Source organism: Penicillium hispanicum (assembly GCF_028827665.1).
Source record: "Penicillium hispanicum strain IBT 35686 chromosome Unknown utg000001l_segment0_segment0, whole genome shotgun sequence".
Lineage (NCBI taxonomy): Eukaryota > Fungi > Ascomycota > Eurotiomycetes > Eurotiales > Aspergillaceae > Penicillium > Penicillium hispanicum.
Window position 1 is genome coordinate 3,061,878 of NW_026623193.1, and position 23,279 is coordinate 3,085,156.

The following is a 23,279-nucleotide window of genomic DNA, read 5'->3' on the forward strand; positions in this document are numbered from 1 at the left end:
TTCCATATAATTGGATACTGCATAGTTAACAGTATTTCATGAAATTGAAACAATAACATAGACAAGACACATCCATTTTGGTGGGCAGACCAACAGATAGGGACCGTCGGCCGGGGTATTCCACCCACATCGTAAAGTCTCACCCGGGGACTTGAGACCCAAACACCATACTGCACTAGCACAAGTCTTGAAACGAAGACCATCCCACATGATAAGAAAGAAAGATGATGACACAAAAAAAAGTACAGTACAAGAATAATCAGATGTCATCAGCGTAGAAAGAATTAGACATTTGCCTGAGGGACGTGGCCGTTCGCCTGGGTCTCAAACAGCGCGTGCATCAGTGTATCGTAGTTCGTTGCTGCTGCCGGCTGCCGGACCAGGATGTCGCGAACGACGTTCAACTGCGCCATGTCCACATTCGGTGCGGTTGTCAGAAGCTGCTGGATGGCAGGTGCATTTACCTGAGTACCTAGGACCTGTACCGCGGCAGGCATTCCGGTGATGGAGGCTTGCTGGAAGGGTTGGTCTTGCACAGCCTGTTGGCCATAAGCAACTTGGTTGGTGGAAGATCCAGGGAGGGAAGATTGAGGGGTCGGTGCAGCTTGAACAGCCGGTCCATGTCCGGGTGTCGTGAAATGCGGTTGCTGAGGGGTGGCTCCGGTGGCTGTCAGGGGAGTTGTAGAGGTAACCGGCTCCTGGCTGGCTTGATGGGATGAAGGTTGGACGGAAGGGGTGTTCGAATCGCCAGTCTTCACGACGAAGACAACTAAGAGCATGCGCTCGTTAAGGGGACCGTCTAGTAAATTGTTCTCCAGAAGCTCGATGAATTCTGGCCTCGTGGTCGTGCCGGCTTCAATGGGGACTATGTAGGTGTCCTTGACAGCAGGTAGAGGATGCTTTCCAATGACTCCATACCGCTTGCGGTCTTGGAAGTACTCGAATAACTTGTTGAAAGCTGTACGCTGTCCAGGAATATCGGGGGGGCTGATAGCAATCACAGAGACATCAGTCGAGGAGCTAAAGCGAAGACCACAAAGGTAGTTGCTAGCCAGCTGGATGTCGATGCGACCATCAATTAGCAGAGTCGACGGCGCAAGCTGACTCCATGGAATCCGTCCGCTCAGCTCGGCGCCACCGACATGTCTGGCAGAGGAGACGAACTCGGCAACAGGAACCATGGCAAGTTTGCCACGCCAAATGACTCCATCATCGCTGAAATCTTTTGGCGAGTAAGGAGGTGAATCGGGCTCATCATCGCGCAGGAGCTGATCGATCTCGGCATCCGCCTGGATCTTACCCGTAGGGACCGGTTCCCGGATGCTGGTGGCGACTTCGGGGAACACTTGGTCATGGTGAGCGCCATCAGGCGAGTGGCCCCGAGCATGCCCTTCCGTTTGGGACTTGACCGAGTGCTGCAGCTTTGGAGTGACAGGGCTCTGATTGCTAGGACTGCCGTCGGGTTCGTTGACATTTCGTCGAGGCGCGGCGGAAAAGACCGATTCGGTGGCGGCGTTGTGAGTATCGTCTTCGATAAACTCCTCGCCCTTGTGGGTTCGTCGAATTCGAGGTCCTTGTTCCTGAACGATGATATGTTGCCGTTCAGCTTCCCGCTTAATCTCGGCGTCCTTCTGCTGCAACTCCTCGCTGGCCATCTCCTCCGGCTTCATCTTGGAGAGAGAGTCGGGGGAGAGACTGCCTACAAGTAGCCGATCCCGTAGAGAAGGATTCTTCTTTACGTTGAACAGGATCGTTCGTAATTGCAACTTATATGGTTCCGTAGGCTCGCCTGTCCGTCCGCAGAAATTCTGATACATGGCATCCTCAATGGATAGGGCGAGCTGCCGTGCCCCATCCTCTGCAGACTGGCCAGCAGGTACCGAGAAAGTGCCCTTTTTCTGAGCCGCCGCCACTTGATCTACAAAGAGCTTGACTAGAGCCGTGGCCGCGCTCTTGCGAGCGGGGATCACAAGCTCTTCCACAGTAGCAACTGTGCGTGCGGCTGCAGCAGGAGATTCTGTCTTGGCCTTCAAAGGTGCTCCCGCTGTCGACTGGGGCGAAACCCGTTGTTGTTTCGTTTGCGGTCCCTGTAGAAAGAAGTTAGCAAGATGCTAAGTATGACAACAAAAGATGTGATGGATTACCATTTCCGTCTCCGCATGTTCCTCCAACTTGCGCTTGGTCGTACTCGACCGTCGAGAATCCCCAGAATGCCCATTCTTCTCAGGCTCAGCGGATGCGGACGTAGCTGGGGCAGGCGAAGGACCTGGGCCGGGAGTTGTAGAAGTTCCAGCACGAGCCGGAGTACCGGCCTCTGTTTTGCCCTCGCTTGGTCGGCCTCTTTTGCCACCCTTCTTACCCTTCTTGCGTTTGGATTTTTTCTCTTCGGCCTCCTGTCGTCGTTTTTCGGCAAGCTCTTCCCAGGGCTTCTCGCCCTGTGCAATCTTGTCCAGCAAGAGTTTGTGATTTTCGGGTCGACATTGTTCACAGTAATATTGGTCCGGTTCCTGGCCCTTAGCGAATGTGAGGCCCATGCAGTCATTGTGTTGCCATGCTGAACACTGATCACAGCAGATCATGTCCCGCTCCACGTCTTCCTCTTCTTCGTATTCGCCACAGATGCATCGGATGATTTCTTCTTGGTCGTCGCCCTCGCTGGGTCCGGGAGTGGGTTCGGCGGATGGCTTGTTAGATTTGTCTTTCAGGCCCTTGCCCTTGCCTTTCTTCGTCGGGGCGTCAGGCAACTCGAGGTTCTTGTGCTGGCCCTTGGTGGCTCGACCCGAGCGGCGTGGTTCATCTGCTTTCCCGGTTAGCATGCTGCGGACTGAGACTTGTTTCAGGCGGCCACTCTCCATCTGCGATTCACAGGTAGAGCGGAGGCCTTGGCCTGTCGAGATAAAGTACAAATGCTTACCAGCCATGATAGGAGTTGATGTTGCGTGCAGTTTTGAGGTAGATGTCTGGGAGGAAACTACAGCGCGAGGAAGATATAAAGCCAGGAGCCTCCGTTTGCTCCAACAGTGAATGACAGCCTCGAGTGAATGATGGCCACTCAGCGATCGCAAGTCTCTACAGGCTCAACGTGGCTAAAAGTAATACACAAGAGAAGACGCTGCACAACAGCGCTGGTGCCTGGTCCACGGTATTACTCGGGACAGCAAAAGCAGCCCCCCAAATTCTGCGCGAGCCAGCCCGCCCTAGTGTATGGCAGGGAACTGCGCGGGACGTGTTTTCGGTGTTTTGTCAGGGCGATCCCTTGCTGCGCGTCAGTCGCGACTCTGCGCTTGAGCTGGACCGCTTGAGAAACTCGACCGCAAGCACCCTGTAGAGAAAAGGGGCTTGTGAACAATCGCTGCAGGTCTGTGATCGAGGAAGCAGCTCTGATAAATGCACGAGGGCGATGACTCGTGGCGATGGAAGGTGGGAAGATGGAGAGAAGATCCCGAGGTCAGGAGAGGAGAGGAATAAGTGGCTTGCGTGCGTGGCTTAGGTCAGCAGTCATGTGATCCACCAGCCACGCCCTTCGATGCTTCAGTCCGATGAGCTTCTCCAGGTTCCCCACTTCCATAGCAAAATCCACTTTGGAAATCTACCTGAAGCTGGTTCGAATTCTAACTCGTCCTTCCCTGAACCACAAAGCAAGCCCAACCTGGAAACACCCACCAATCCTGTCTGTGACTCCTCTTGACATCATGGCGGACGTGCGATCGCTGCTTCGGAATGAACTAGCTTCGCGCAAGGGCACGTCGCCAAATACCACGGGCAACCGAATCAGCAAAAAGCGCAAGGTCGACAACGGTGATGGAGTGATGCGGAAAAAGATCCGGTCCACAGGCTTGGACGCAGTGCAGGCTGCATCGGACGCGCAAACTTCCCAGTCGCCCAGTACAGAAGACACAGTCGACGATGACTCTCTGGAGCATGTTGAGCAGGAGGGGGTTACCGGCCCTCAACCACTAGTGGAGGGAGATCAAGAAGTCAGAGTGCCCGCGGCAGAGCCATCCGATTCTACGGCACTAGCGACGGGCCCATCTGGAACAGTGGATGAAGATGAATGGGCTGCATTTGAACGTGAAGTGGCTGCACCAACTCGAATTCCCCAGGCGCCAGCCGCTGTCGCAGCCGAAGCCACGATAACTGCTGCGCCAGTGTCCACTGAGGAGCTGGCAGCGCAGCAGGAAAGAGAAAAAGCATCGACCGGCCGGACACGCGAAGCAGAACTGGAAGGTGAACGAGAGGATGCTGCGCGGCTTATGGAGGACGAATTTGACGAGATGGATCAGCTGGAAGAGCGGGTACGAAGGCTGAAGCACATGCGAGAGGAGCTACAACAGAAGCGCGCTGAGGACCAAGCATCTCGCGACCAGCCTATGGTATCCGATGAACAGGCGGCAGTGGAGAGCGACAGTGACGAGGACGAGGATGAGGATTGGGACGATTGGAGATTTAAATGATTATGCGGAATAAGAATGTTGGTCTCTATACCAAGGGAGTTGGGCTTCCTCTGATTTGCAGTGATACCCTCAGAAATTGAACGGCATTTATTTGAAAATAAAAGTATCTATTTTACGCGTCCGTTGAATGGAGAAAAGAGTCCAAATGCAACCTTGGAAGTACGGAATCATACTTGGTAGTATGAATCCTGGCTATCCTTATATTGGGTAGATCATTGGCTCGCCTTCTCTTGCTCTCCACCTGTCGGCGATTCATCGATATCCATGTAGGTCCGCAGGCCATCTCGGTTAACTTTCATGGCTTCTGCAATTTCAGCCTCGCCTTCTCGCAGGAGATGTTTACCACGGATCAGTTCACCGCGTTGTCTTCGCTTGTCGTCTTCCACCCGCTTCTCTCGTTCCAACAAAGCCTTTTCGCGCTTCTCGCGCTCCCGTTGTTTCCGGCCGTGTTCTTCCTGCTGCTCGGCAGTCATTTGCGCCTCCGGCGCTGGAGGTAATGTGGATATGTACGTCTCGATCAAGGGATCTCGCACCTTCCCAGGCAACGCAATGTACCGAATGTCGGTAATTATCAAAGTTGGAAGAGATTCCAGGTGGGATGAGCGATTTAGAGCATGCAATGGTACTGATTTGAGCAGAGCCGTCAGGTCTGACTTTCGCGAGCTTTCAGGAAGCTTGAGTCGCGAGATGTAGTCACGATAGAACTTCTCTCGATCCTTGTCCGATAGTTGTGAGGCCTTCATTTCTGGCTCCTTTCGATATTTGCGCTTGAACTCGGGCCAGTAGAGCTTAGGTGTTGCATATTCCTGAAGGAATGCCAGGTACTTGATTCGAGGGTCTTGCTTCTCCTGCTTCTCCTTCTGCTCCTGAACCGTCTTGATCCGGTCTTTGCTCCAGTTGGAGAAAATTTCGCGTCGGATCTTCATGTTCGTAGGTGCGGTATATCGTGAATCCTCAATGATGCGACCTTCCTCGATGATGTTTTCCCATGTTGTGAACGGATTAATGTTATAGTCATCGAGCAGGTCACGGAAGAGTGCTTCGGCATCAGCCTCAGTCAATGGCAGACCTTGCGCCTCTTCCCAGTCCTCATCTCCAGGTTCGCCGTATTCACCCGGGTCCAGACCATAGTCTTCGCCCATGGCCTCGAGCTGGTAAGCCATATCCTCCTCAGTAAATTCAACAGCCTGGTTCGGCGCGCCTTCGCTTTCGGTTCGCGCGCGCTTGGATGGCTGATCCTCTTCTTCCTCTCCCTCTGTGTCGGTAACTTCCACCTCCTCGTACTCATCACTGTCTTCCGCTGCTTCCCCTTCTGGGATCGCTGGGCGATCTTCGATTCTTGGGGCCTCCTCGTGAGTGTCGGGCGACACTGGCTTTTCGGGATAGGCTTCTTTACGGGATTCCTCTGGCTCCTCGCCGCGCTCTATCCTCTCTTTCTTCTCACGTTCTAGGCGATCGTATTCGGTGACGCCCTTTAACAACTCCTGTGGAATCTTCCAGAAACTCTCATTCGTCTCGGTGTTATGAACGAATCGTCTTCCAAGCTTCGTCTTCACAAGAACCCAAGGCGCGCAATTAGGTATGGCATGCTTTGATTTTGGCCTGTCTTGCGGCTCCCGGCGCCCGCGGTCGTGATATCCTCTTCCACCCCGAAAGCTGCCACGGCCACGGCTATGCTGGTTCTCGTGACCATGCTGCCCTGCCCCTGGGCCGTATCCCGGCGGTCCATATGGTGTAGATGAAAAGGGTGGGAGTGTTTCAGGAGAATAGAACGCAGGTGTCTGGGATGAGTCTGAAGCGGTCGGCACTTGTTGAGGGGCTTGCACTAGAGGTCTTGTATATGTCGATTGCTTTGTGGCTGAGTTATAATAGTACAAATGACCTGGAAGTTCACAATTAGAGAGATCTTTCAAGATGAGCGAGGTGCAAACGAACCAGTCGGCGCTCGGTGCTCCGACCAACCCGGGGGCAAAGGGGGTGGAGGGGTGTATGTCGACTTGAGCATCTCAGTGACAAGAAATCTGGCGAATATCACTGGAAGAAAAATTGTGCGCCGCTGCCAATGTCGGAACGAGAGCCGCGACGAAGCTTTGGTGTGGTGAGGTGGTCCGAGCTTGGCGGATGACAGAGGACGCGCCAGGGCGAGTTGCCTGGAACTTCCTGGAGCTCATCTTCAGTTCCGACCTCCCTCATCCCCTTCTTGCTTCCCCGATCTGCCAATTTCTATACGACGGCACTAGGTCTTTGCTGTGTCTTCTATTCTCATGCAACATGTCTCGGCGATATGATTCACGGGTTAGTTGAGCCCCGTTACTGTGTCGGTGCAGCTATCGCTAACCTATGACGCTGCCGGGTAGACTACCATTTTCTCCCCCGAAGGGCGCCTGTATCAGGTCGAATATGCTCTCGAGGCCATCTCTCACGCCGGTACAGCCCTTGGTATTCTAGCCAAGGATGGAATTGTCCTCGCTGCGGAGAGGAAGGTGACCAGCAAGCTGCTGGAGCAGGATACCTCCGCCGAGAAGCTTTACACGATCAACGAGTATGTCGAGGTCTCTCCGTTGGACCATTCTTGGTTCCATCTGGTTTGGGAACGATGTCGAGCTAACCTTAGGCAGTAACATGATTTGCGCAGTGGCTGGTATGAACGCCGATGCTAACATCCTGATCAACTACGCCCGTCAAAACGCCCAGCGCTACCTCCTCACCTACAATGAAGACATCCCTTGCGAACAGCTTGTGCGCCGACTGTGTGACTTGAAGCAAGGATATACCCAGCACGGCGGTCTCCGCCCGTTTGGTGTGTCGTTCATCTATGCTGGATGGGATCACCTCCGTCAGTTCCAGCTGTACCAGAGTAACCCGAGTGGGAATTACGGCGGGTGGAAGGCTACTAGCGTTGGTGCGAACAACGCCAGCGCACAGAGCCTGCTCAAGCAAGACTACAAGGAGGATTCCACGCTGCAGGAGGCCTGCGCCATGGCTGTCAAGGTCCTGAGCAAGACGATGGACTCCACAAAGCTGAGCAGCGAGAAGAGTGAGTCCTCCAGATTTGCGTGGCTCATCTTGATCACCTTGGAACCCTATGGTGCTGACCAGTCATTTCTCTCTTATAGTCGAGTTTGCAACAGTGGGCAAGACCAAGGATGGAAAGATCTACCACCACCTATGGAGTGCGGATGAGATTGATGCCCTCCTACAGGAGCAAGGGCTGGCTAAGGTCGACGACGAGCCTGAGGCCGGTGAGATAAAATAGATTAATACCTTCGCCTTGTGTTTGAGCTACTTGGAAATCAAGACCTGCACTTCTACATCTAAGTCTTCTCTTCAAGAGTTTTGGCTACGTATGAGCAGATGGATTTTGCTGACGGCTGCATCACCGTGCTGTTCATCTTGTGACGTGGCAATACACCCAGCGAATGAGTCTTCAGGTTGCTGATGATGCATTTGCTGTTGACGATGTCTGTTGCGTCAACAGACCAGTACACGTAGTCTGGCGTTCTGTGAATGGCTTGGGTCTCTGGGGTACTGGACCTTGGAAGGTGAATCGCACACGGTACTTAAGCTCGGCGTCATGATATATATTCCCCGGGTCACCTCCCTATCCCCTGCAACCCAGCCACCGGAGTCCAGCAGAGCAATAGCGGGTGTCTTATCACTTGGCCAGCCCACAGCAGTCGAGTTTCGCCATTACGTGAAACATCCGAGGCAACCCCTCGCGAGATCTGAATTGCAGTTGTGCAAGTTGATCACAGCGACTTGATTATAGCGGTGAGGGTACATCTCCACCCATGATCTCCTTGTTGTTGCAGTCATGTCTCACCAGCACAAATCTAGGGAGGAGAAATTTCAGCCACATGTGTTGACACACTAGGTAAACCAGAACTTGACGAGCTTGATTCCATCTATTTTGCCCCGTATGGCCCTTCGCAAGAAGGCCCCAGGGGGCATCAGCGCCACGTTACATAAGCACCATACCATACACCACACGTGACATCGAGGAAGGAGGGGTTTCACTGTCCACGGGGATCCGCGTCCTTCATGTCGACACCATTGGAACGTTTCCGACGATTTTCTCAGATCGAATGGCTACCATTTCCTCTTCTCCAGGCCCCCTTGGGCTTTCTGCTCGGGCATCTGCAGCAGATGCCCCTCTTCGGTCCCTATGAGACTCGGGCCGTCTCAGCGAACCGCTGAGCCAGGAGGACAGGGCGCTTGTGACATGACTAGGCCCCATTGCTATACCAATCGGACGTTGGCAGCCTATAGAGACGGACGAATCCCGAAGGTCAGCCAATGAGCAATTCCACTATCAGATTCTTCAGGCATCTGGGGGTCATGCTGGTCATCACGCTGCAGAAACTCGATTCAGACTTGATGTCACAGGCTATGTACTCTCTGTGTGTGTGGTGAAACATGAAACGCCCCGAACAATCCAACAACCGATGAAATGAACCGAAAAAGCAAAAAACCAAACACGAGAATGACAGTCCAATCAATACACTCGCTGTTCGCTCAATGAAAACTGCCAATTTTGCCACTTCAAGCCCTGGTTCTATCTGAGGAGTGTATTCCGTCGGTCCTCGCGCTCCCGTTGCAAGACGCAAATTTCTTTGTCAAGGTCCATAATGAGCTTTCGGGACCGGTCCATGGAGGCTACCAAAGTGGCCCCCTCGCGCTTCCATCGCTCGAGTCGATCGACCTCGGCGCTTCGCCGCCGATATTTGGTCTCAATCTTCTCACAGAGGCGGCATTTGCTGCTCTCGTTCTCGGTTATGTTGACGAGTCGCATACCGCATGTTTCTCCAGTGCGGTATTCGTAATTGCATCGGTGAGCAAAGCTGGTCCAGCTCCAGTCTCCACACGAGAATCGCTTCTGGTTGTAAAAACACATGCCTGTCGGAAGCGTTAGTGCAACTCCATCCAAAGGTGGGATCAAACTCACTTGCTCTTGGGGCTCGGGGTTTGTTTCAGAATAGATAGGGGTACACGATTGGCTCTTGCCTAATTGTCCAAGCTCACTTGCCAGATTTGATAGGCTAACTGTTGACGTTTCTGGTTCAAGGTCTTCTTTTTTTTTTTCTCCTTGCGAGGCCCAGGAGGATCGAAAAGAAGCCTGAAGAAAGGACAAGAAAAAGAAAAGCTTCCAGGAGCAAGATCTATGGACCTGAGTTGCTGATTATCGGCTCTGACTTTGAAACCTGAAGGATGATTTCGAACTCTACGGTCTTTCAGAGGGATATGGTTGTCCTATTTATGTTTCGGTCAACATTTCCATGACACCGCCTGGTTCTCCAAGATCCGTGTCGTTCTCTTGCTGATCGACGCTGACCGGTGCGGGACGGCTTATCGTCCGTATCTCCCATTCATCAGATTTCACCTCATAACCTGGTTGAGCTTGAACCGGTTGGCTGTCAGCGGTTCCTCGGATAGTGGAGACTGTACGATGCCCAAGGTATCTCGAATGGAGCCACACCAAGGATGAACCGTTGCTTCATGGCTGCATGCACCTCTTCTCCGTGGCAACTTCCTGTCCCCATGATGATGTACGAAGACTGGAAAATCCCTCAATCCATGGCTGCGGCTCTCCATTTTCCGGTCTCGACTACTGCAACTATGCCATCGACAAATCTCATTTCCCCGCCTTCATGTGCATGGCGTTCGCATGGAGTCAGACTCCTGTGATGCTATTGCGTTCCGCATAGTCGATCCTGCATGATTGAGTTGCTCTTGGACTCTGCCAGCTGTCACCTTGATGCAGTTATCATACTCACCTATTCAGGGATAACCTTGTTTCCAAGCAAAAGAAACATGCTTGCCTTTTCCGACTGTGACAAAACTCTGCCCGCCCCCTGTGACTCCACCACAGTGGCATTTACTACCATCCCACCCTTTTTGCCTGATATTAGAGCGCTTGATTGGCCCAGTATACTGCTGTCTCATGAGCCGTCCACCCGAGGTCGTTTTTTGTCCACAGAATATCCCATTCGGAGTTGCCGAGTTGCCGTCTGTGTGATTGCATGCACATGCACATTGGAACAATCATTTCCTGGGTCCTAGACCCCTCGACGCCGCCATTACGTTTCCTACATTGGGCCATAACGGCAGAGTGGAGTGGACATGGTCCTCTCAAGACGTTGTTACGACCCAATCTAGTGTCTGCCTTCTCATCGTTTCTTGCCGAGCCTTGCTGTGCAAGGATATCAGAATTGAGACTTGGTTCTCGTTCCACGCCTGCCGCATCTTTCCGCTCTGACTTTCTCAGCCAATAGTCCCTCGCCCGGGTGGCAACAACTCGCGTCACTGAGGCTCTATTATTGGTACCCTCTACACTCAGGGACACGGGCCACGGAATTGGGTTTTTCGTTGTTCGACGCATTTACCACCCGGGCCCGGGACGGGGGACAGATCCATTGTCGTTCAGCTGATCTTTCACGCCTGCAGAGCTGGAATCCTGCATTTGCCCCCGCTCATGTGTATGGTTCATCGTCGGTCATTTGCTCCTTTGGGTGAAAAAGAAATAATGATAGGGCCTGGATGCCGTGCGGCACCCGTCGCAGAAACGAACCGTGACACCTTCCATCTGCCACTGGACCTCATGCACCTGCACCAAAGCTCGGAGTCTGACGTGGCGCCTTTCTTCTGGCCCAGTACGCTGATTTCTGGTAGCGAGGGCTGGCTAGAGACGCCGTGGGTCGAAGAGCGTAACGTCTATGGATCGTGCGGATGCTCCACACGATATTCAGGCTCCCATCCTTGTCATAAAGAAATGGTGCAGGAGCGTTGCTTTTCTCGGTTCAAGCTGGAAGTGGCTGCATTTGCCCTCTCTCCTCGATCCACTGAAGGGGGGTGGCTACCCCCTCAACACAACGCACGATCGTCGGCGGCGGTCGCTCTCATTACGTCTACCTGCCTGGGCCCAGGAAGATGATCCATGGTGGGCGTGTTGAGTTGGCAACCGGCATCCCTGAATGGCGGCCAGCAGCCTCAAAAGAACGCAATCTAAGGAAGGACTCATTCATTTGTCCGCGGCATACGGGTTGCATGAGTTGCATGAGTCCTGGAAACCCTCGAATCAGCTTTCCAAGCCCCCCGCCCATTTGCCTCTCTCCCCGTCTTACCGCCGGAAGAGCAGTGCCTTTACCATCCTTGAAGGCACAGCCGACCTGTGCTGGGCAAGGATCAGACTCGAAATCGAGGCAGAGAAGCGTGGATGTGATTCCTGCCCAACACGCAAGGTTGCTGGAGGGATTTACAGACCATTCCAGCCTGAGTCAGTGCCATCACAGGCTGATTTTGAGGGCATGGACTTTGGTCATCTGTGTTACAACGTTGAAATTGGATTCTCAGACCCGCATACACGCTCCCACTCTGCTGGGCTCGTTTGATCCCGTGATCTTAAAGTCAACGGAGGCTCCCGCGCTCTCCACGCGTACCTCTACCGGGCGACAAATGGTGGACGCCTCCGTGAGCTTTGGAGTTCGAAAACAAGAGGGCCACCGCCCCAAGATGGGGTTAACGCATCCAGATTGGCCGGCTGAGGCAGGAATTCTCACTTGCAGCCGAACGTGACGTCCAATGAGAGACTCTGTCGAGAATGCCGGTCATATGCAGCTAGTGCAGCTCGCAAGACATTTCCCCACCCATCATGTACGAACATGCTGGGTGCATATTATCGTCACTTACGCCGAGGACGCCCAAGCCCCGGTGATTAATTGGTCGATTGGGACTGCCTCGGCGCAGTCCATCGCATCTGCGTAGTACCAGGTGCCTTTCTCTCCACTATGCGGGCGTCCATCAGCGCGAATGCCGTCTGTGCACATGTGTGAATCTGGCAGAAACGTACCCTCATGTTGATCCATTTTCGGGATATTCTCATAGGATCATCATGGCACTTGCTTAATTGAGATTGATTTAGGCACCCGGGGATATATCCCAGCAAGCCGGCTCGGTGTCCTAATCACGATGCGAGGATCTACCCGAGTGGCCCTAGCTTCGTCGGATTGGACTTGCCATCAATGGCGCATCGAAGGTAGTTAGTATTCAGCATCGTTGCTCGATCCGTGGAAAAGCAATGATCCCTCCACAAAATCATTATGCTGCCCGTTGAGATTAGACCAAGATCAGACCCTGATTAGACGCTGTACTGGGCTTGTTGACGTGGCCAACTTCGCATGGTGGGTTACCCTAGTTATGTGACTTGAGGATGTTTCCCGACGTGAATTACTGCATGTAGGCTGATCGCAATGCTATTCCCATTGCGCATCGTCAATCTCCAACTCACTACTTCGCCCCCCAAGCTCATTACCAAATGCGGCTAGCGAGAATCATGACGTCAGCATGATTTCTCCCACGGCGAGCAGAACAGGGCATTGGACCGCGATGAAATGTCATTTTGCCAAGTCAAATTGGGACTCCAGGATCATTAGCCGTCTCTGAAATACTCTACCATCTTTTTCATCTACACATAGCTTCTTGCGCAAGCCAATCTACCGCCACAAAGACTATTTTCCCGGATATCAGGACATCGTGCCTTCTATACAATGTGGAAGAGCCTCATCTCCACCGGCCAACAGGCCAACAGAGCAGCTTTCAAGTCGTATCCCGCAGACAGAATCTCTGCCTCGCTTCTACCAGCAACTGCACGTCCTTTCACCGCAGCGCCCTATCGCCGGAAAGAAGCCACCCAACACAACGACGTCAATGACCGTGAATCATTGAATCCCGAACGGTCGGAGGTTACCAAGTCCGGGACTGACAACGAGGTTGCCCAACATCCCACTGCGTACGATCCACACAATACTGCCCCCGAAAGCGAGCTGGAAGCGACGCGGAAGGAGCAGCAGAGCGCGGGTAAAGAGGGCAATCCGCTGAATGTGAGCCCCGCCAACCAGGATGTCAGTGCATGGAGAGGCCCGCAGGAGGGTGGCGCTGCTCGAAATGCCGACCGAGAGGCGTCGAGTGCGAGAGGAATCCCGAAGAAGAACAGATCGATACATGTGAAGGAGGATGGGACGCATGTTTCGTATCGTTAAGCCATGTATGTTTCTACTGTCAATTGATGGCCTTCACACTCGGAGTCGAGTTTTCGAGAGTGGCTCTTGTATTAAACATGATCAGGATTCTTTATTGTCTTGTCTCCAGGGAATATTACTTGATAATAGGCCCAATTTATGTATATTCGAAGCCCTAGCGCCAAACCAGTATCAACTCCAGACTACCCTCCAATGCAATCACTATCCGGCATATATTTCTTTCATGTAGACAAAGAAAATCGTAGCGGATCTTCTCCCCGGATCCGTCTCCATCGATTACTGGACTCGATTAATTCCTCGCATCCCTCCATAACCCAGGCCCACTTCCGCAAGAAGCCCGGTGTGACCTCCCAGCTATCTGGACTATAGGGTTCTCCCCATATGATAAGCCCGTTCCGATCGGCAGTCAGCTCGTCATCGGTGCCAGACATAATCAGACGACGCTGAGCCATTGGCCCTGCGGAGGCCAGAGCGACTGGCTGTGAAAAAAACAGGACCGGGTCGAGGATGTTGCCGATGATATCGTTCGCAAACTCGGAGTGATCAAACGAAGATTCCCAGCGAATCATATTCTCCCGCATTTTAGGGAACGGTAGCATGTTGATCCATGCGGAATGGACTTGACTCCTCTGCGATTGGGTTGGGTCCAGACTGCCAGGAAGCCCCGGGGCGATGGGTAGCAACACTGAGGACGCAGGGAACGATACATCGAATGCCTCAGGCTCGCGACCGGGGGACCAGGCGACTGCGCGACGACCCAGTGCAATTTTGTTGGTGTAGAGGCCCCGGAAGACATTGAACTGGATTAGACTAAGGAGTTGGTTGAGAGATGGGGGAATGGCCAAGCGGTACGATCCCTTGCAGGTCGACTCCGACGCTAACACAAACGGGCTGTCCGACTCGAGTTCGGATACGAAGTCATTCGAGCTGCTGTGGCTCTCCGAGAAATGTTGATTATGGTGTGAGAAGTTGTCAGACTGCTTTGGTTTGGTGAGAGCGAGTGGAGCCTCATCCAGGTCTAACCGCCAGCGATGCACCTGGAACGGGTTGCGCGCCGTCTTTTCTTGACTTTTCGGTCCTTGTAGACGCATCCCTGCACATATTATTCAGTATGCGCGACCGAGAGGGAAGGCGACCGACTCGACTTACTGCGCGCCCTTTGATTCAGTCGGTTCTGGGCTCTCTTCCGCAGCCTTCTTTCGTCAGCCTCGGCGAGCGGGTCGGCACCTCTGTGCTGCGCCGCCATAGTGGAGCTGGAGTTGGTCATGAGCTCTTGAGTAGATGAGGTGAAAACTGTGTTGGAGGAAAGTCCATCACCCGCGCAAGAAAGTGGTCGCTGGGAGTCAGACCGAGTAGATTGCGGGATGGGCTAGTCCACATATGGTAAAAGGCGTCAGCCGGCGGAGTCAAGGAGTCGGCGCAGCCGAATGGGGGCGAATCGGTCTGTACACTTCTACACTTAGTACTTGGGATACTCGATGACACCAAGTTGAGCACCGCGGGTGGAGGTTACCAAATTTAGTAAAGAAGTCAGCCAGGTCGAACGTCCATTGAACCAGACGACGGCGAGGAAAAGGTATATAAAGACACTGGACATGCCGCTTTCTAGCATTCAGAACAAGACAGAATCTCAAGAACTTCACATTTCTCAAAGGCTTCATTATTTTCACTTTCGTCTTTCTATACAATATCCTATATTGACTACAACCATGTCTCGCTACGCTGCAGCTCATGCCAACCCTCAAGGCCTCGGTGATGCCCGACCTACCGCCATGCAGATTGTCAAAGACGAGGGCATGGAAGGCAAACTCGCTGGCAAGGTCATCGTCATCACTGGAGTCTCATCTGGCATCGGCATCGAGACAGTCCGGGCCCTCGAAGCCACCGGGGCGCGCTTTTTCCTGACAGCCCGGGACGTAACCAAGGCCAAGAATGCATTGGGAGATTTCTTCGACCCCAGCCGCATGGAGCTTGTCCAAATGGACCAGTCTTCTCTGGCAAGTGTACGCACCGCTGCCAATGCCATCCTCGCGAAGACGGACCAGATCACCATCCTCGTCAACAATGCCGGCGTCATGGCAATCCAGGAGCGCAAGCTTACGGAGCTCGGCCACGAGATGCAATTTTCAACCAACCACCTGTCCCATTTCTTGTTCTTCAACCTGCTCAAGCCCGCCCTGTTGGCTGGTTCCTCCGCGGATTTCGCGTCCCGAGTTGTGGTGGTGTCGGCCGCCGCTCACCGAGTCGGTGTCCTCAATGACGCAGACAACTACCACTATCAGAAGGGTGGATACAACCCTTGGGGAGCATATGCGCAGTCCAAGATTGCAAGCAACTATATGGCCAACGAGATTGAGCGTCGCTATGGATCTCGTGGACTGCATGCTAATAGTCTGCATCCCGGTCTCATTGCTACCGGACTGCTTCAACATTTGCCCTCGGAAGAGGTCGGAGGCATGATGCAGAACGAGATGATGTTGAAGTTGCAGAAGAGTCCTGAACAGGGTGCAGCGACCACTCTATGGGCTGCACTTTCCAAGGAGATGGAAGGAAAAGGTGGCCTCTACCTCGATAATTGTGCAGAAGCTGAGCGCGGCGAAGATGATGGCATTCCATTCTCTGGAAAGACTGCAAGCCACACATATAGCCCGGAAGCAGAGGCTCGGCTTTGGAAGGACTCGCTGGAGATGATAGGACTGACAGATGATGAGTGAGTCGTTTCATTGTGACTGGATTTGAGTGTGAATAGCTTGGGCAGGTGTGAGTCATGCATGTTGAATATAATCGCATTGCTTGAGTTCTAATACTCCACGTTTCCATCGCCGCTAGTAGCATGGCCGATATTTTGGCTGAAATCACAACAGTAATAAGTAGCGTAAACGTAGCATCGAACGCCCGAGATCCTGGATCGTAACATAATGTGAATCTGCGGGAAGCACCAGGTTGAAACCGTCAGTTATTCCTTGGCGAGGTCAATGATGCCTCGGCCTTCGATGGTCCAGACCGTCTCGCTGCCAGCAGGAACATCACCTGCGAGCGCCTTCAACCCAGCAGTGACCGCGGCTTTTGCGATGACATCAGCATCTTGTGACCATCCATCCTTCAGACCCGAGTGTAGTTTGCCAGCCCATCCCGCAATGAAGCGAATGGTTGCTTCCACAGGGCGACTCTCCTCGCGTGTGCCAGAAATCAAACCAGGGCGCAAAATGACCGTGCGCTCAAAGCCAATCGCTTTCACATCCTCCTCAATCTCGCCCTTCATGCGTGAGTAGGGAATTGAGGAGGTCTTGTTGGCGCCGCTGCTGGAGATCAGAACGTAGACCTTGGTACCGGCCTCGTGCGCGGCACGCGCCAGCTCAACGTTCAGACCATGCTCAATTTTATGCTGGTTTTCAAAGCCACCAGCTGCTGCCCTAGTGGTTCCGAATGAAGACAGGAAGATATCCGGTGTGGGAGTGAGAGCCGAGAGCTGTCCGGCCCAGGACTCGGTGTTGTCGGAGACAAAGGTGGTAAGTTTGGTCTGCGGGGCGGCCAGCGCTGCTTGTGGAGTTCGACGGGAGATTGTATCGACACGGCTGATACTCGGGTTCGATAAGAGGCTGGTGAGGATGTGGGATCCCTGCCATGGTGAAGAGATTGGAGCGTGAGCGGGAGGATTGTTGTTGATATGGAGATTCAGGGCATGTTTCAGATGGGAAAGGGAGAAAGAAAAGCTTACCACCATGCCTGTAGACCCAATCAATGCGACATTGGCCATGCTTGGTTTTAACTCAGGGAATGTAGCCCCGTTGCGCAGGTACAAAGTGAAGGTCTCTTCTGTCGTCATCCGCGCCCACGGTAGCCACACTAATCACCACGCTAAACCAAACAAGGATATACACCCGCCCGATCTATACGACTCCCTCGAGCGTATCGAAGCTCATCTGGATGCTAATAGCAAGAAAGGGGAAATTTAGCCGTATACAAATTTATGAGGTGTGGGGCTGCCCTGAGACTCTGCTCAGAGTTGGTGTTTATACAAATTGTCTGGATATAAAGATAAATATTCCCTACATCTCTTTCGAGGAATACCTAAAAAGGATGACTAGGATCAAAGAGGAATTATGGGAGCTACAAGTATGAATATTAAAGTACACCTAGGTGTTGGTCTAAGAATGGGATCTTGACTGGTCCAAATCACTTGGTCAGGAAGCGCTACAGAAGCTAACCTAGTGCCAGACCAACTAGCATTGCCCTTGAGTCTCATGGTGGATTCATCCGGACGCCGGCCTATCGAATCCAAATTGGGTGCTTGATATAGCTTGGATACCCACAAGATGGCCTTAAATATGCTTCCTGAAATTTCTATTGCAGTCGTACCAGAAGCTGGAATTCTTGGTCTAGAGTGAACTTAAATCTTGGAGTTCTGAGCGAGTTTCTTTTCCTGGGCTTGATATATCTTGACCAATTGACGCACAGATAAGTCGAGCAAAACATCTTCGGAACCCCCAGGAATTCGTGCGCCAGGAACATCACGGAGGATCGCTGGGTAAACAGACATGTCAGTCAAGCCTCATGCAATAGTAGCAGAAGATATGGGCCTACCTTCCACGAGTTCCCCCTGACCAGTCTGGGTAAAACCATTGCCACCAAACAAAAGCACCGCGACTTGAGCACACTCATTCAGGACCATTGCTGATTTGGCCTTTGCCAAAGCCGTCAAGCCTCCAAGTTGTCGATCACTTTCATCCTTGCTCATGTGACACAGCTGGTACAGGATTTGCTCAACCCAAGCCCACATAGTCTCAAGCTCAGCCCCGGCCTTTGCAAGCCGGTGTCGCACCACGGGCTGATCCATGAGGGTCTTCCCAAAGGCTTCACGTTTGAGGCAGTATGCAAAAGCCGCGGAGAGAGCCACACGCGCCTGGCGAGTGACTCCGACCGAAATGACTAGGCGCTCATGGTTGAAGTTGGTCATGATGATACGCATACCGTCACCTTCCTTGCCGACTAGGTTTGATGCTGGAACCTTGACATCGTCGAGTTCAATGTATGTAGTCCCACCAGTTCTTTGACCGGAGACCGTCAGGCGGCGCATGGAGACACCCGGGTGGTTCTTCAAAGGGACCACCAGGACTGAGAGACCAGTAGGTCCCGGTCCCCCGGTCCGCACGGCCATGGTCGCATAGTCAGACCAAATGCCGTTGGTGATCCTACCAATTGGTGAGTTGTGCATTTCAAACAAGACCGAAAGTTGTATCTCACCATTTCTTACTGCCATTTAGTATATAGTGCTGGCCATCAGAGCTTTTCGTTGCGGTGGTGGTGATGTTGGCAACGTCGCTTCCAGCCTCGGGCTCTGTGATAGCGATACAGGCGCGCTTCTTGCCAGTGAGGAGAGCAGGAAGAAACCGCTCTTGCAAGTCTTTGCTACCAAACTTGGCAATGGGCGGGATTCCAAAAGCGAAGCCGGCATTCAAAGAGCCTCCAGGACCACTCAGACCTGACCGGGCCAACTACCAATGGGACTCCTGTTCAACACCTCTAGTTCATCTGGACAATTTCCTTGGATCTGACTCACCTCATCAGCATAAATTCCTGTATATATATAGTCCCACTCTTCAACCCTGACACCCAGAATATCATTGATGCCCAGTCGTTTTAGCCAATCCACGGGGAGCGGCGCGGGCATATTGGGTAACAGCATGTTGTGTTTGCAGAAGGTCTGGAAGACATGTTCCGGAACAGTGCCAGCCTTCTCCCATTCCATCGCATGCTGGATGAGGTTTTCCCAGGCAAACTTGCGACATGCTTGTTGGAAGCGGCGGTGGGCGGGTGTAATGTACGGGGACGGAAGCCCACGCAAGTATGGGGGCTCGGAGAAAGGGACTGGATTCAGTGAGTTGGTTGCCATTCTGCGACGGTTTAAATGAGATATGTTATTCCAGTAAATGCTCTGCAATATTCATCCCATCTGAGGTCAATGTGTTGAGCTATGTACATGTGTAGCAGCTGTTGTCTCCGCATTGTCACTGACTGACCGAGGCTCGTTCTTCCGCACATGAGACATGCCTTAGTGCCTTGTTGCCTTGACACCAGCAGGTGAAGGCAGCCATGAAGAATGAGTCAGCAGCCCAGATCCGGATTTTTCTGCCCCAAACCACCGCCCTCAACCCGTTTATCGATAAGAAATTGCGTGATTGCGTGATTCCCGCTAGGCCGCATGGGGCAAGATGCCTGGGGATTTTTCTATACCAGCGGGTTTCCGATCACGGACTCCCCTCTTCCTCTCCACATTCCCCTTGTTTGTGGTGATCTTCTTGTCCATTCCTTTGTGATATCGATGCTGTGTGTCCGGTATCCAGACAAGAATTAAAAAAAATCACCATGGGCGCCAATCCTGCCCTTTCCGCCCTCTCGGGCCCGACATATGTCACGGCCCAGACCTTGATCCAGCAGGTGGCGTACCTGCTGAGTGACAAGATCTTTTCCTACTCCCCAGAAAGTTTCGACCTCGATGCTGCTCTGCGAGAATGGTCTTCGAGCCAGGAGACCAAAGCCAATGGCGAGTTTCCCGCTGTCAAAACCATGGAGACCCGCCAGGGCGCCGGCAACATGGCTCTGGGTTATCTATTCTCCCAGGACTTCGATCTGAAGAAGCGCCATGTTCCTCAGGGTATCGTGGCTTCTTCAGCCACCCTACCATTCATGCGCTCCGCTCTGGAGCAGCTTTCACTGCTGTACTCCATCGCAAGCCCGGTGGCGGCCCATGTCGCTGCTGTCGATTATGCCGGCGAGGAGGGACTGGTTTCTGATTATGCCTCTGCGCTCTCTCTAGCCGAGGATCTGGGACTGGGTTTGGTGGGCAGTGCATCTGCTCACGAGTCCCAGCACATGGCTTTGTTCACTACCCTGCTGGCTTCCGTGCTGCCCTCGATTCACATCTATGATGGTGTGCGTGTTGGCCGCGAGACCACCCGCGTCATCGACGTCCTCGACAAGGAGGGCCTGACTCGCACATATGAAACTGTCCGCAAAAATCTTGATGATTCTCGCAACCGCCACCTCGACGCACAGGGAAAGATGCTCGACCTCCTCAAGGCTCTTAATGGTGAGCTTGGCACCGACTATGGTGCTTTCGAGTACCACGGACACGCGGAGGCCACTTCCGTATTGGTTGCCTTTGGCACTGTTGAGGCTACTTTGGCCGCACAGGTAGCCCGATCTCTGGCGAAGGATGGTGTCCACATTGGTGTGGTTAACGTCCGTGTCTACCGCCCGTTTGTTGAGGAGGAGTTCCTGCGTGTGCTTCCCCAGTCTACTAAGACTGTCGGCATCTTGGGACAGGTTGCCAACGATCAGGCTGTCCAGGAGGAGGGTGTTCACTCTGCTCTCTATGAAGACGTCCTTGCTGCCCTGACCTTTGCCACGGATCGCGAGCACGCCCCTGCTTGTGTGGAGATCAAGTACCCTCGTTCCCAGCGTTGGGACTTGATCACAATCGCCGCTGCATTCCAGCGTGTTTTCGACAAGCCGATTCTCCCCGTCGACAGCGCCACCAATGAGACCGCGCCTCTGCAGCTGCTTGATCCTTCCACTGTCCAGGAGTACACTTTCTGGGATGTCGACAATTCCGTCTCTGAGGATGCTGCTCATACCCTGAGCCAGACGCTTTCAGCCGACTCAGCCAGCAATGTCACAACCAGCAAGACCCACGATAACCTGGTCCAGGGTGGTGCCATCCGTATCGATATCCGCAAGAGCGCCAAGATCGTCGATGCTCCTTACTCAGTCACGGCTGCTGATGTTTCGTACATTGGAAGCCTCGCGCTACTTAACAATGTCGACGTGTTGGCCTCCGTAAAGAACAATGCCAAGGTCATCGTCAATGCTTCAGGTGTCAAGGACGAGGATCTGGAGAAGAAGCTACCGGCCGCCTTCCGACAGGCCGTTGCCCAGCGTGGAATCTCCCTATTTGTAGTCGATTCCTCGGCAAACGAAGAGTCGTCCTCTGAGACGCTTATTCTTCAAGCGTCGTTCCTCCGAGTTGCTTTGCCGTCACAGGAAGGCCTAGCCACGAAGAAGCTGGCTTCCATCCTGGGCAACGCTGAAGCTCTGGAGAATGTGAGCAAAGACCTCGACAAGAACCTCCGTCAGATAGAGGTTCCTGAGTCCTGGAAGGAGCCCGAGGGAGGCAGTGAAGCACCCCAGCTTCTCAAGGACATCTCTGCCAACAGCTTTGTTCCGTTTGACAAGGATGAGGCCGAGCCCCCGACCCTTCTCAAGGACTGGGAGACGGCGGCCCGTGGATTGGCCTTCAAGGAAGCCTTTGGTACTAAGAATGCTCTTCGTCCTGATCTCGCGACCAAGACTTTCACAGTGCACGTCAAAGAGAACCGCCGTCTCACCCCAGTCACATACGACCGTAACATCTTCCACATCGAATTCGATCTTGGCGAGACTGGCCTCAAATATGACATTGGTGAGGCGCTCGGTGTCCACGCTGAGAATGACCCGAAGGACGTCATGGACTTCATTGAGTTCTACGGACTCAACCCCGATGCCATTGTGGAGTTCCCTAGCCGCGAGGACCCTGCCGTGCTGGAGAATCGCACTGTGTACCAGGCTCTGATCCAGAACGTTGACATCTTCGGTCGCCCACCCAAGCGCTTCTATGAGGCTCTGGCCGAATTTGCTACCGACGAGAAGGAGATGACTGACCTCCGCACTCTCGGTGGCCCCGACGGTGCTACTGAGTTCAAACGTCGTGCTGAGGTTGATACTGTCACCTTTGCCGATATCCTGCTTGAGTACCCCTCTGCTCACCCCGACTTCCACGAGATCATTCGCATTGTTGGCCCGCTGAAACGCCGCGAGTACTCCATTGCCTCGTGCCAGAAGGTGACTCCCAACACTGTCGCTCTGATGATTGTCGCAGTCAACTGGACTGCGCCCAACGGCCGCGACCGCTTCGGTCTGGCCACTCGGTACCTGAGTCGGCTGCAACCCGGCTCGCCGATCACCGTCAGCGTCAAATCGAGTGTGATGAAGCTGCCCCCCAAGTCTACCCAGCCTCTCATCATGGCCGGTCTTGGTACTGGTCTTGCTCCCTTCCGTGCCTTCGTGCAGCACCGTGCTCTCGAAAAGGCGCAGGGCAAGGAGATCGGTTCCGTTCTGTTGTATATGGGCTCCCGTCACCAGCGTGAGGAGTACTGCTACGGCGAGGAATGGGAGGCCTACCAAGAGGCAGGTGTCATCACTCTTCTCGGTGCCGCCTTTTCTCGTGACCAGCCGCAGAAGATCTACATTCAGGACCGTATGCGCCAGAGTCTGCCTGAGATCGTGAAGGCGTACATGCAGGAGGAGGGCGCTTTCTACCTCTGTGGTCCCACCTGGCCCGTGCCCGATGTCACCGCTGTCTTGGAAGAAGCTATCGCCGTCGACGCCAAGAACAATGGCAAAAAGGTCGACACCCGCAAGGAGATCGAGAAGCTCAAGGACGAGGAGCGTTATGTTCTGGAGGTTTACTAGATGCGTGTTCGCACGATATGAGCTGACGATTCGCAATTCCCTTTTGTCTATATCTCCCTCTCTTTAGATCGTTATGGTTGGGCCTAGCGCAAATTCCCTGTTTATAGACCACACAATGCATTCCCAGACTCATGGCATGAAGTTAGACTTGTGTTTGAATCAAGAACGAAATTAGTTCGATCTATTTAGTTCGTTATTTCTGCATTTTATATTCTGTATGGGTATCCGCTCTCCCGCTTCTATCCCGACGCCATCATTTCTAGTGTTTCATGACCGGGTC

The 23,279-nt window shown here is 53.3% G+C and overlaps 10 protein-coding genes across 10 annotated transcripts; 5 read left to right on the forward strand and 5 right to left on the reverse strand.

Annotated features, from left to right (window-relative positions):
- Window positions 1-284: 284 nt before the first annotated feature.
- On the reverse strand, window positions 285-2,855 carry N7459_001184 (uncharacterized protein; the record flags this gene model as incomplete). The annotated part of the gene is made up of 2 exons (XM_056940369.1): window positions 285-2,087; window positions 2,145-2,855. The coding sequence occupies 2 exons, from the start codon at window positions 2,853-2,855 to the stop codon at window positions 285-287; spliced, it is 2,514 nt and encodes an 837-aa protein (XP_056804649.1).
- An 837-nt stretch (window positions 2,856-3,692) lies between these two features.
- N7459_001185 (uncharacterized protein) lies at window positions 3,693-4,454 on the forward strand (the record flags this gene model as incomplete). Its single annotated transcript, XM_056940370.1, has 1 exon — window positions 3,693-4,454. The coding sequence occupies one exon, from the start codon at window positions 3,693-3,695 to the stop codon at window positions 4,452-4,454; it is 762 nt and encodes a 253-aa protein (XP_056804650.1).
- Window positions 4,455-4,666: 212 nt separating this feature from the next.
- Window positions 4,667-6,647, reverse strand: N7459_001186 (uncharacterized protein; the record flags this gene model as incomplete). Its single annotated transcript, XM_056940371.1, has 3 exons — window positions 4,667-6,336; window positions 6,390-6,488; window positions 6,527-6,647. The coding sequence occupies 3 exons, from the start codon at window positions 6,645-6,647 to the stop codon at window positions 4,667-4,669; spliced, it is 1,890 nt and encodes a 629-aa protein (XP_056804651.1).
- A 78-nt stretch (window positions 6,648-6,725) lies between these two features.
- pre9 (proteasome core particle subunit alpha 3) lies at window positions 6,726-7,710 on the forward strand (the record flags this gene model as incomplete). The annotated part of the gene is made up of 4 exons (XM_056940372.1): window positions 6,726-6,749; window positions 6,812-6,996; window positions 7,073-7,491; window positions 7,571-7,710. The coding sequence occupies 4 exons, from the start codon at window positions 6,726-6,728 to the stop codon at window positions 7,708-7,710; spliced, it is 768 nt and encodes a 255-aa protein (XP_056804652.1).
- A 5,287-nt stretch (window positions 7,711-12,997) lies between these two features.
- N7459_001188 (uncharacterized protein) lies at window positions 12,998-13,489 on the forward strand (the record flags this gene model as incomplete). The annotated part of the gene is made up of 1 exon (XM_056940373.1): window positions 12,998-13,489. The coding sequence occupies one exon, from the start codon at window positions 12,998-13,000 to the stop codon at window positions 13,487-13,489; it is 492 nt and encodes a 163-aa protein (XP_056804653.1).
- Window positions 13,490-13,710: 221 nt separating this feature from the next.
- Window positions 13,711-14,756, reverse strand: N7459_001189 (DUF3425 domain-containing protein; the record flags this gene model as incomplete). Its single annotated transcript, XM_056940374.1, has 2 exons — window positions 13,711-14,582; window positions 14,639-14,756. The coding sequence occupies 2 exons, from the start codon at window positions 14,754-14,756 to the stop codon at window positions 13,711-13,713; spliced, it is 990 nt and encodes a 329-aa protein (XP_056804654.1).
- A 442-nt stretch (window positions 14,757-15,198) lies between these two features.
- Window positions 15,199-16,203, forward strand: N7459_001190 (uncharacterized protein; the record flags this gene model as incomplete). Its single annotated transcript, XM_056940375.1, has 1 exon — window positions 15,199-16,203. One exon carries the CDS (start codon window positions 15,199-15,201, stop codon window positions 16,201-16,203), a length of 1,005 nt encoding a protein of 334 aa, XP_056804655.1.
- Window positions 16,204-16,445: 242 nt separating this feature from the next.
- N7459_001191 (uncharacterized protein) lies at window positions 16,446-17,246 on the reverse strand (the record flags this gene model as incomplete). Its single annotated transcript, XM_056940376.1, has 1 exon — window positions 16,446-17,246. The coding sequence occupies one exon, from the start codon at window positions 17,244-17,246 to the stop codon at window positions 16,446-16,448; it is 801 nt and encodes a 266-aa protein (XP_056804656.1).
- A 633-nt stretch (window positions 17,247-17,879) lies between these two features.
- On the reverse strand, window positions 17,880-19,382 carry N7459_001192 (acyl-CoA dehydrogenase family protein; the record flags this gene model as incomplete). Its single annotated transcript, XM_056940377.1, has 4 exons — window positions 17,880-18,013; window positions 18,074-18,681; window positions 18,734-18,984; window positions 19,050-19,382. The coding sequence occupies 4 exons, from the start codon at window positions 19,380-19,382 to the stop codon at window positions 17,880-17,882; spliced, it is 1,326 nt and encodes a 441-aa protein (XP_056804657.1).
- A 473-nt stretch (window positions 19,383-19,855) lies between these two features.
- Window positions 19,856-22,999, forward strand: N7459_001193 (sulfite reductase subunit alpha; the record flags this gene model as incomplete). The annotated part of the gene is made up of 1 exon (XM_056940378.1): window positions 19,856-22,999. One exon carries the CDS (start codon window positions 19,856-19,858, stop codon window positions 22,997-22,999), a length of 3,144 nt encoding a protein of 1,047 aa, XP_056804658.1.
- Window positions 23,000-23,279: the final 280 nt, after the last annotated feature.